The sequence below is a fragment of the Trematomus bernacchii genome, unplaced genomic scaffold (assembly GCF_902827165.1).
Source record: "Trematomus bernacchii unplaced genomic scaffold, fTreBer1.1, whole genome shotgun sequence".
Lineage (NCBI taxonomy): Eukaryota > Metazoa > Chordata > Actinopteri > Perciformes > Nototheniidae > Trematomus > Trematomus bernacchii.
In genome coordinates, this window is record NW_022987550.1 from 929,121 (window position 1) to 941,355 (window position 12,235).

At 41.3% G+C, this 12,235-nt stretch overlaps 1 protein-coding gene across 1 annotated transcript in view; it reads left to right on the plus strand.

The window, feature by feature from the left end:
• The window catches only part of supt5h (SPT5 homolog, DSIF elongation factor subunit), a 49,425-nt gene extending 37,950 nt beyond the window's left edge, over positions 1-11,475 (plus strand). Inside the window, exons 22-31 of the mRNA XM_034123704.1 lie at positions 3,054-3,074; positions 3,112-3,207; positions 3,642-3,744; positions 4,336-4,463; positions 4,727-4,835; positions 5,713-5,871; positions 6,824-6,992; positions 8,616-8,813; positions 9,628-9,723; positions 10,765-11,475. Coding sequence (XP_033979595.1) covers positions 3,054-3,074; positions 3,112-3,207; positions 3,642-3,744; positions 4,336-4,463; positions 4,727-4,835; positions 5,713-5,871; positions 6,824-6,992; positions 8,616-8,813; positions 9,628-9,723; positions 10,765-10,905 — 1,220 coding nt within the window. The 3' untranslated portion in view covers positions 10,906-11,475. The remainder of the gene's footprint in view (positions 1-3,053; positions 3,075-3,111; positions 3,208-3,641; positions 3,745-4,335; positions 4,464-4,726; positions 4,836-5,712; positions 5,872-6,823; positions 6,993-8,615; positions 8,814-9,627; positions 9,724-10,764) is intronic.
• Positions 11,476-12,235: the final 760 nt, after the last annotated feature.

A 12,235-nucleotide genomic window follows, 5' to 3' on the forward strand; every position in this document is an offset into this window, starting at 1 on the left:
GTATAGCCCTATTATTTACACGAGGCCGATAGAAACTGACCCCACAAACAATAACGGGTCCCAAGGTGGATAGATTTGCAAACGAAAAGCTCTGGGGGGTCAACCGAGTCCGTGTAATCACCTCGATACGAATATTTCCTGAAAAAATAACGATAGCCCCGCCTCTCCCCACCTCTCCTGCTCACTGCTGTAGCAACTATCAAAAATAGCTGTGTTAATTAAACGCACAAGGGGTTCTTGAATGAAATAATATTATAAAAGGCAAACCAGAATAGTTAACGCCCAATATACTCCTTAAACAAAAATAAACAGAGTCAGATTTCATGCATTGATCCATTATATTGACAAAGGAGGATCTCACCCGGTGTTTGTAGAGAATATCTCTCTTTCTGAGCGCGTCCTCTCCACAGAGACGTGCTTCTTGGTCGGTCGATGCAATATCCACAGATTCGGTTTCTTTCAGTTAACTTCCCCGTTGCATTTATCCATATGCTGAGGAAATGACTATATCCCGCTGAATACCAGCAATCGCCACACACACTTCCTCCTGTCAGTAGCTACTGCTAGTGCTACTGCTACTGACCATGCTACAGATATTAGTGCAAAATATACAGCTCCTCTACCACAACCATCAGCAACAAGTGGACATGGAGAATTACATGAACTACATGTTGCTAAATACACCGCGGGGCATAAACAGAAGGGTAGCCATGGCAACATTGCGGCGGGGCTGCTCTTCTTCGCTGCTTTTGGTGTATTTTGGCGGAAGTTACAGCGCCACTTACAGTCCCGGCATATGTACTACAGCGTTTCCAGCGGCCTCGTTTGAACAGACACGTTAAATGAAACTAATGCATGTGAACGGAAGACTTTTTTGAATACGCATACTGTGCATAAACGCAAACGGTCCCGTGTGAGTGGGGCCTAAGTCTCCTCAGTCTCTAGCGCAGGGGTGTCAAACTCAAGGCCCGGGGGCCAAATCCGGCCCATGACTTCATTTTCTGTGGGCCCACAAGAGCATGAAAAATATAACATGTTTATTATACGGTTACATGCCGATTTACAGAAGCACGTTGCCCATAAACTACATGTCCCACAATGCATCTCAAAACATTATTTTTTTCTCAGAATCTGACTTTTTTTTCGAAATGTCATTTCTTTTTTTTTCTTTTTACTTTTTTTCCAGAATTTGGCTTTTCTTTTAAATCATTTTGTGACATTCTCACTGAAGAGACCCTTACCTAACCCTGCTTTCAGACGTAGTTAATTATGAAGTTATTACCCTATCCGATAATAATCCAATGCAGAGGCAATAATGTAATATAATACATTATTTTATATATGTATTTTTATAATGTCTTATATATAAAACTGGCCCTTTGAGTGCAACCATGATGCTGATGTGGCACCCCTGCTCTAGTGTCAGTAAATCAGACGAGAGGCGTCTCCTCTTGCAAAGCCACAGCCAAATAGTAGTTCATGTTTCAGGGTTTATAGTTTCTTAGAACGCTGCAGCTGTTCAAGTATGCTTTGTGTTGATGTGTTGTCATGGTAAACACATTCCATCTCACTCAGTAAATCCAAATCTCACGCTTGAAGGATTTCCTCTTGGCCAGGAGTTTTAGTATCTGGCTTCAAAGCCTCCGGGACTCGGGTACTTCATTCATCCCGGAGGAGCTTTGTTTTCTGATAATTACTACATTTTAAAACCAAATAAAATCCAAATATTTAGAGAAGAGTTGTAAAGGGAAAATGTGCAATTAAAGATACAATAAAAAATATGATATAAATATAAGAAGTTTAATTGAAAAAAAATAAACGTACGGGGTTATTGAGTTATGATGTGCACATTTTTTAAAATTAAATAACACATAAATATTCATATAAACACACTCACACTCACTCACGCACACTCAGGGTGTTTCTCAATGTCGAGTACGCTTGCTTGGTAGCACATGTCTGCCGAGCATCTTGCTTCAGAAGCGAGTCAAGAATACTTCCTGACATTCGGAAAACAAAGAGTGGAACAGGCTAGCAAGTGTGCAGGTGTGCGTCATATGAGAGGCCCCGCCTCCTTACATCTTCCGCCACAGATTTGGGGAAATTGGTCCGTGCGCAAAGCATTGTGGGGATTTTAAGACCGTGGAGTCTACACATGTGCAGCCTCGATATTTCTCCAAAAGGAGTACGCCGGGCTCGGTAGATTTCCAAGTATACTGGAGATTGGAACAGTCCTTCGGCGGCACTCGATGACGTAGTATGCTTGAAATAGTGGCTCTGAAGCAGCTTTACTCGCGATTGAGAAACACCCACACACTCACTCACACACACATACTCACTCACACACACACACATACTCACTCACTCACACACACACACACATACTCACACATACTCAAGCACACTCACTCACGCACACTCACACACACACACACACACACACACACTCACACACACTCACACACACACACACACTCACACTCACACACACTCACGCACACTCACTCACACACACTCACTCACACACACTCTCACACACACACATACTCACGCACACTCACTCACGCACACTCACAAACACATGCACACACACACACACACACTCACACACACTCTCACACACACACATACTCACACACACACACACTCACACGCACACGTATCTAAAAAAGTTAAATTAAAAAAAGGATACAAATAAAATAGGATACTAATATTTATATCAACCTAAAAAGTTAAACTGTGAAATAAAATATAACAAAGAATAGAACAACAGTATGTATTTAAACATAAGTAAAAAGTGCACACATCTATACAGTGGGGTTACAGTAAGTACATTTAAATTAGACAGTAACTCAAAACTCCCCAAACAGAAAACTCTAAACTCAGAAGTCTTCATCTCATTGGTCTGCTTTATTGTATAAGTCTCAATAAAACTGAATTAAGAAGAACTTTAATTGATGAATTGGTTTTAATGTCTGACTATGGTCTGAGCTGCAGCCGCTGACGAACATCAATTAAAGGTTTGTTAATGAACTGTGTCTTTTGTTCTGCAGGCTCTCCACAGAGAGGAGGAGGTGGAGGAGGAGGAGGTGGAGGAGGTGGGGGGGGGAGGAGGAGGAGGAGGAGGAGGAATGGGGCGGGGCCGAGGACGAAGAGACAACGATCTGATTGGTCAAACCGTCCGCATCTCGCAGGGTCCTTACAAAGGTGAGACACTAGAGACATTAAAGGGGACCTATCAGGCAAAATGCACTTTCTGATGTCTTTTATACATAAATGTTTTTTATATATTTGTATATATCTGAGACCTATGCTATTGCCTAAAAATAGCATGATAGGTGACCTTTAAACATATTTCAAAACTTTTATCACACTTTTTCCAAACACTTTTTTTTTTTCAGACACTTTTAAAACTTTTTCTGTAATTTTCTCACATTTTCCAAGCCTTTTTTAAAAAATATTTTTAAATCCAAAAGTGAACATTTATTGATATGTTATGATTAAAATTTCACAACGTATTTTTACCCAACCAAATATCCTGCATTTAGTGTCAAAAACATTTTCATTTTGTCCAAAAGAAGTATTTAACTGTCCTAATTGTTGTTCTTTAAATGAATGATGCATTTTCCTACATTTCCCAGGATACATTGGGGTGGTGAAGGACGCCACAGAGTCTACGGCGCGCGTTGAGCTGCACTCGACCTGTCAGACCATCTCAGTGGATCGACAGCGCCTCACCACCATGTACGAAACATTATTATTATGTATTAATTTCAACAAGGACCATGTATTTCCATCTTCAGTCCCTAGGCAATCAAGTTTCAAGGCATCATCATCATGTGCACATTAGCTACAGTGTAGATATGGCAATGAAAAACTTGTTACATTTCCCAAACAGGCTGGTTCCTTTAGTTTGAATGTGTGTTTGGTGGCGTGATCATTATTATTTAGAGTCATTGCGTGCCTATTGATTTGAACACGATCCGTGTATCCATCATTTCCTGGTCTTCTCTAAAGAAGAGGGACCAATGAAAACGTTGTCATGTTGCCGTTGTTCAGCATGGAAACATTCATTAGCTAACAATGACATTATTGTTCTATTAATATAAAGGGAGGTCAGGTACTCTTTAAAACAGCTGCTAGTTATGGGTACTTTTGACTGAAGTACATTTCAAAGCCTCTTTACTTTGACTTGAGTAAAGAAGTTTAGTCAGTACTTCTACTTTCACCAGAGTATTTTTTAACACGATTATCTGTACGTCTATTTGAGTAAAGGATGTGTGTGCTTTTGCCATCTCTCTAACCTCACATTGACCTCCATCCTCTCCACCTCAGGGGGGCTAAGAGGCACAGCGGGCAGACCTCGACTCACGGCCGCACCCCGATGTACGGATCCCAGACTCCGATGTACGGGACGGGATCCAGAACGCCCATGTACGGCTCTCAGACGCCCGTACAAGAAGGTGAGAGGGGGAATAATTATCTTTATTTGACACAAAGTACTGGACATAAAATACACACTTTTCACACATACATGTACACATATCTAATATTTATATATGACCCAAATATGTATATATGTTTATCTTTAATTTTGTTTTTGTGTGTTTACATTAGCATTTCTATTTCTATACGTTTAAACCCTGTAGCTATTGTAAATAAAATGAAAAAGTTACTTATAATTCAAGTGAAATACAACATATTTCTCACTCTGTTGTTCCTCCAGCTGGAAGCCGCACGCCTCACTACGGCTCTCAAACCCCATTGCATGATGGGAGCAGGACGCCGGGTCAGAGCGGAGCCTGGGACCCCAGCAACCCCAACACACCCTCCAGGTAACACACACACACACACACTCACACACACTCACAGACATTACACATGTAAACATTCTGGTGCTCACATTTCCTAGGCATTTATAGCACTAGCTGTATTGATGCGTGACGGGGCTCTTATTTTGAAAAACATGCATCACCTGGAGCTTCCTGTAAGGATACACTTACTCTATGGGGCTCTTGTTTTGAAAAACATGCATCACCTGGAGCTTCCTGTAAGGATACACTTACTCTATGGGGCTCTTATTTTGAAAACATGCATCACCTGGAGCTTCCTGTAAGGATACACTTACTCTATGGGGCTCTTATTTTGAAAAACATGCATCACCTGGAGCTTCCTGTAAGGATGCACTTACTCTATGGGGCTCTTATTTTGAAAAACATGCATCACCTGGAGCTTCCTGTAAGGATACACTTACTCTATGGGGCTCTTATTTTGAAAAACATGCATCACCTGGAGCTTCCTGTAAGGATACACTTACTCTATGGAGCTCTTATTTTGAAAAAATGCATCACCTGGAGCTTCCTGTAAGCAAATAGTCCCCCCTTGGGTCTTTTAGTTTGAAAAAAATGATAACCCTGAGCTTCCTGTGAACTGTATTGGGCTTTTATTTTGAAATGTGCCACACACACACAGCACAGTATTTATTTTAAAGGGCTCCTATCATCCAAAATGCACTTTTTGATGTCTTTTATACGTAACTTTGTGTCGCCGGTGTGTCAGGAGACTTCAGAGACATGTTTTTTATACATTTGTATATATCTGAGACCTTTAATATATGCCTAAAAACGGTATCATAGGAGACCTTTAAATAAGTGTGTATTTATTTTCACGTTGTTCTGTATTTCTAACGGTGTTATCCTGTCTTCTCTCCAGGAATGACGAGGAGTATGACTTTGGGTACGACGATGAACCGTCCCCCTCCCCTCAGGGTTACACCGGGACCCCCAACCCCCAGACCCCCGGTTACCCAGAGGTCCCCTCTCCTCAGGTTAACCCTCAGTACAACCCTCAGACGCCGGGCACGCCTGCTATGTGAGTCTCAACACACTCAGTCATCAGCAAACGTGTTTAAAATGTTTTGTCCCATTCTGGTGTCAAATTCAAATGTTAGTCTTGACTTCTGCAATACTGCTTTATTCATTTTCCTTTATTGTTTTAATCAGTTATAAATGTCCTGTGCGTATAATTCCTCTGCGGTGAAAACCTCCTGAACGTTTGGATCTTAAATGATCAGAGGAACGGGCTGAGCGTACTTTAAGTGGCTTCTTGGGGACATCATTTGTGGGAGAAACACTGATTTTTAAGTGTTATCACAGGTTTTAGTCAATTGTTTTTGAGAGGTGGAAATTTCCGTAGGTAATTCTGCTCTCCTGTAACAACCGGATCTTAAGATTTTAGCCTCTGCAGACTGTTTACATGCACTAAAACCCTTTAGAGCACACTACAGGGAAGGGAACACCCCAAAAAGCATGATAGGGCCCCTTTAAGTACTAAGTCCAAACGAGAACACCGGCAGTAAAACCATGTTGAAATATATCTGTGTGACGCCTCCAGGTGTTCAGACTAGTGTTCATTTTGTCAGCTATTTTTTCATTTAGTCTTAGTCTTGTGTCAAATGTCCTTGTTAGTGTTAGTCATATTTAGTCACCTTCATCCTGTTTTATTTAGTCAAGGTTTAGTCGACTAAAAGTCTGAACATTTCAGTCGTATTTTAGTCAAAGAAAACGAACTATTTTAGTCAACTTTTTGTCTATGTAAACTACATTTTCGTCTCGTCCTTTTTCCTCAGCGATATTGCATGTTATCGTTACGGTTATTGTTTACTGACGTCGGTGCCGTCTCGTCTTAGACACAAAATGTCGTTGGCGAACAAGTGTCGTCATAGTTTTAGTAACACTAGTTCAGACCCTCTGTAACGGTTTGTGTGTTTGTGTGTGTGTGTGTGTGTGTGTGTGTGTGTTTGTGTGTGTGTGTGTGTGTTCAGGTACAACACGGAGCAGTACTCTCCGTACGCCGCCCCCTCCCCTCAGGGCTCCTACCAGCCCAGCCCCTCCCCTCAGAGCTACCACCAGGTGGCGCCCTCTCCGGTGGGATACCAGAACACACATTCCCCCGCCAGCTACCACCCCACACCCTCCCCCATGGCGTACCAGGTAATCAGACATTTACAATTCAAAAGGTTTTATCGTCATGACATTCTTCTGACCTGAGCTCCTCCAACAATGCAAATAATCAAATCAAACGTCAACAGCGTTCATATTCATTTGATACGTCTGGATTGGGGTTAATGGTGCAGTTCTAACCAGTACTGTCTTGAGTTTAATTATAAAAACGTTATGTATGAAGAGTTTATAGCCGTAATAACACCCTCATGGAGACGAGCTTCACTGGTTGACAGTTTATTGACATGTTACACTTCTTGAACCCCTAAAAACAGATCCAGACGCAGAATAGGATCTGTACAAGAGCAGACTATGAAATGAAATAATGTACACTAAGGCAACATTCAATAGGGTGATATAAAGTGAGCGTGTCAAACGTTTGGTGATTTTCAGACTTCTGCTTTCAGACGTAGTTATTTATGAAGTTATTACCAGAACTGATACTAACCAACGCAGAGCCAATAATGTCATATAATACATATATTTGTATATTTCAAGTTACAACCGGCCCCTTTGAGTGCAACGATAATTCTGATGTGGCCCGCCATGAGTTTGAGTTTGAGCCCCCTGCTTTAGAGTGAGCGCTTCAAACGCCAATATCGTTCATATTCATTCGCAAAGACTGAATTACGATAACACTTGAATGGTCCGATCAAGTGACTTGCTTCACAGCAGCTCCATGTGTAACTTCAACATCGACACAATGCACAAACCCAGGAGAAAAACATCAATCAACATTTCTGTAAATGTGAAAAGAGTTAGCTATTTCTCATCTGTAGTCCCCGGACAGATTTTGTCAAGTCAACCTAAAACACATTTCATTTCGTACGATATACGATAACACTTTAACGGTCAGATCAAGTCTGAAATGCTCCTTGCATCCCAGCAGCTCCATGTGTGACATCAACAGACACATCTCAAGACACGATGCATGAATGTAGGGCTGTGCGATTATGGCAAAAATCCTAATCACGATTATTTTTGGTCAATAATTGATATCACGATTATTAAAAACGATTATCCATTTACTTTGAAAACATCCATTTATTGAAACAAAAATGTGAACAGTATGTTTTTAACAGTTGATTACCCTGAACTTTAAGTGTAATTCAACTGAAAAACCAAAAAAAAAAATAATAATAATAATAATAATTACAATTATCGTTTTATTTCGATTACGTTGTTTTCGTAATCGTTGCAAGCCAAAATCGAGATTAAAATACGATTAATTGCACAGCCCTACATGAATGCATTGAACATAACAGCAGGATCGGTGAGAGAGCCTTCAGCGTGCATCTGATCTGGACTCAGCTCTGTGTTCACTGAGAGGACTGGAGCACAAAGGATGCTTCAGTCTGACTTTATTTATGAAAATGTGTTGTCTGGGGATGCAACATGGATGAAAGAGAAGGATGAAAGGAATATAAAAAGGTTAGAAAAGTGTCAAAGGCACACGTGAGAATAGATACAAGGCACACGTGAGAATAGATAAATGATATTCAAAGTGGTCTTAAAAAGTCTTACATTTGAGTTGGTGAAACCTGCTTTATTGAATGGTGATTATTGGTTCAGATCTAACCAGTAGTATCTCTCCCCCCTCTCCCCCCCCCCCAGGCCAGTCCCAGTCCCAGTCCAGTGGGGTACAGTCCGATGACCCCCGGAGCCCCCTCCCCCGGAGGGTACAACCCTCACACGCCCGGGTCCAACATCGAGCAGGGCGGCAGCGACTGGGTCACGCCCGACATCTTAGTGAAGATCAAAGACTCCTTCATGGACCTGATGGGGCAGAGCGGAGTCATCCGGAGCGTCACGGTAACACACACACACACACACACACACACACACACACACACACACACACACACACACACACACACAGAGACACACAGACAGAGAGACACACACACACACACACACACACACACACACACACACACACACACACTGAGACACACAGATAGAGAGAGAGAGACACACACACCATACATTACAAGATAATAATAAACTATTATAGACCTTTTTAAGTCTAAACTAATTCATTCCTCAAACGGAGAGCACAGTTTGATATCCAGAACACACACACACACACACACACACACACACACACACACACACACACACACACACACACACACACACACACACAGTGTTACCAATGTTAACATTGTATAAATAGAAGGTATATAAATGTAATATAATGTTTCATCAAGAAGAAACATTTTGGTTGTTAATTTGATGTTTGAGACTTTTATGTCACAAAAAGTCAAATATTTGTAATATTGTTTTGAAGCTTATGTTCGGCTGCAGTGTGTGTTTCTGTACGACAGCATTAACTGTGTGTGTGTGTGTGTGTGTGTGTGTGTGTGTGTGTGTGTGTGTGTGTGTGTGTGTGTGTGTGTGTGTGTGTGTGTGTGTGTGTGTGTGTGTGTGTGTGTGTGTGTGTGTGTGTGTGTGTGTGTGTGTGTGTGTGTGTGTGTGGTGTGTGTGTGTGTGTGTGTGTGTGTGTGTGTGTGTGTGTGTGTGTGTGTGTGTGTGTGTGTGTGTGTGTGTGTGTGTGTGTGTGTGTGTGTGTGTGTGTGTGTGTGTGTGTGTGTGTGTGTGTGTGTGTGTGTGTGTGTGTGTGTAGGGTGGGATGTGCTCGGTGTTCATGCAGGAGTCTGAGAAGGTGGTCAGCATCAGCAGCGATCACCTGGAGCCCGTCACCCCCACCAAGAACAACAAGGTACCCTTCATCATCATCATCCTCCTCCTCCTCCACCTCCTTTAAAATCTCCTCCTCGTGCTTTTGGCCGTGTTTGGATTGAAACGACGCTTCCTTCCTTTTACGACACACTGTCATACGACATATTAAACTTTCACTTTCTGACCTTACTATGACATATTATACTGAATATACATTTGGATGTAGATTTTGTTATTTAGAGTTTTGATGACTTACAAAACTGAACATTTCTCTGACTTTTTATTACATTTGAAGACATTTTGATGGCTTTTTCATGACTTGTTTATAAATATTTATGACTATACTTCAGGGGACTTTAATAATAATAACATGTAAACTAAGACATTAAAAGCAGTATCTTTTGATGCTAAGACCTTTTATTTAATACTATCAGGGTTCTTACGGTCATTAAAAACCTGGAAAAGTCATGGAAATTCAAAATGCTAATTCCAGGCCCTGGAAAACAATATTTTTCCCAAAGTTTTGGAAAAGTAATGGAAATGTAACTAAAGTTGCATCAAATATAATTTATATTTTATCTAATCGCTGAAATAGTAATACTATAATGATAATAAATACTGTATCGTATAGTAATGAAATGTAAAATGGCATTTAACTGAGGAGGTATTTTGCTGGTGAGAGATTTGAGTTGCTTTAGCCTGTAGAAGCTAGTAAGCCAATTTGATTTGTTTTAGATAGGCACAACATGTTTCATATGCAGACCTTATTTTCCTGTTCCATGTTGAAATAAAAATGTTTCAGTGGTACCGCTGAGAAAGAGTAATTTCTTTGGTCATGGAAAATGAGGTAAAGGTCCTGGAGAAGTCATGGAAAAGTCATTGAAAATCATTGGTGAAAAAGTGTATGAACCCTGTGTTATACTCTGGCCTTTTCTGACATCACATGCCACATATGGTTTAATATTTAGCTTGCACACATCGAGGGACTTCCACAGTAATTCAGCTGCAATTAATAACATATCAACTGAGACGTAAAAGCAGTGTGTCGTCATGGTGACGCTGATGTCCCTCCTCTCTGCAGGTGAAGGTGATCCTGGGCGAGGACAGAGAGGCCACGGGGATCCTGCTCAGTATCGACGGAGACGACGGCATCGTGCGGATGGAGCTGGACGACCAGCTGAAGATCCTCAACCTGCGCTTCCTGGGCCGCCTGGAGCACTGAGGACACTCACTCACACACACACACACACACTCACAGAGGGAAGTGTTCGCTACGTATTAACTCACTGCAATGTCGGGAATGTCGTTTTTTGAGAAGCTCCACACCAGAAGATCCTCTCATTCTTCGGCAGTGTGTGTGTGAGGCGTCCATATATCTGGCTCAGAGTGTGTGTGTGTGTGTTACTTTGTTTACCAGAAACCATCACACACACACAGCAGGAAGTGTTGGCTGCGTATTAACTCACTGCAGTGTGGGGAATTTAAGTTTTTGAGAAGCTCCACACCAAAAGAACCTCACCTTTTTACAGCAGTGTGTGTGAGGCGTCCATATATCTGGCTCTCAGAGTGTGTGTGTGTGTGTGTTGCTTTGTTTTCCAGAAACCATCACACACACGCACAGCATCTCTCTCTCTCTCTCTCTCTCTGGTCTTTTTATTTTTAGCTGGGCTGTATTCTGCCTGCTGGTCTGAATCTGTTTTTAGTGCTCTCTGAATGTTCTGTCTTTTTGTTTTTTCTCGGTGGAGAAGGGGTTAAAGAAGTGTAACATGTCAATAAACTGTCAACCAGTGAAGCTCGTCTCCATGTGGGTTTTATTACGGCTTTATTAAATGTCAGGTCTTTGGCAGGAAAAACATTTGTAATCAATGATTTTATCACTGAGCACAATCTCGATTTTATGTTTTTAACGGAAACATGGATTGAACAAAATAACAGTGCAGCTGTTCTTATCGAATCAACCCCTCCCAACTTTAGTTTGATGATTTTACTGAACTGCTGTCTATAGTGTGTATTGACTTTGACCGTCTAGTCATTGTTGGTGATTTTAACATCCATGTTGACAACCCCCCGGACAGAGGGGCTAAAGAACTGTTGTGTGTTCTTGATAACTATGGGCTGACTCAGCATGTGTCGGAGCCCACGCACAATAAGGGGCACACTCTGGACTTAATTATCTCAAAGGGTCTGAATATCTCAAAGGTTGTGGTGACTGATATTGCACTCTCTGATCATTCCTGTGTTTTCTTTGAGAGCTCTATTTCTGTTCACACAAATGTTCAGAAAGAGGTAACCACAAAGCGATATTTAACTGAAAATACTAGAGAAATGTTTACTCATAATTTCTCATCCACACTTGCCCCTGCTAACATCTCAGTAAATGAGCTAGTAGATCATTTTAATTCAAAAATTAAAAATGTTATAGATACCATTGCTCCAACTAAGGTAAAGGAAGTGATTGGCAAGAAAATATCTCCATGGAGAAAGGCCATGACCGTGAGAACAGAAAAAAGAGAGTGTCGAAAAGCTGAACGTAGGTGGCGAAAAACAAATCT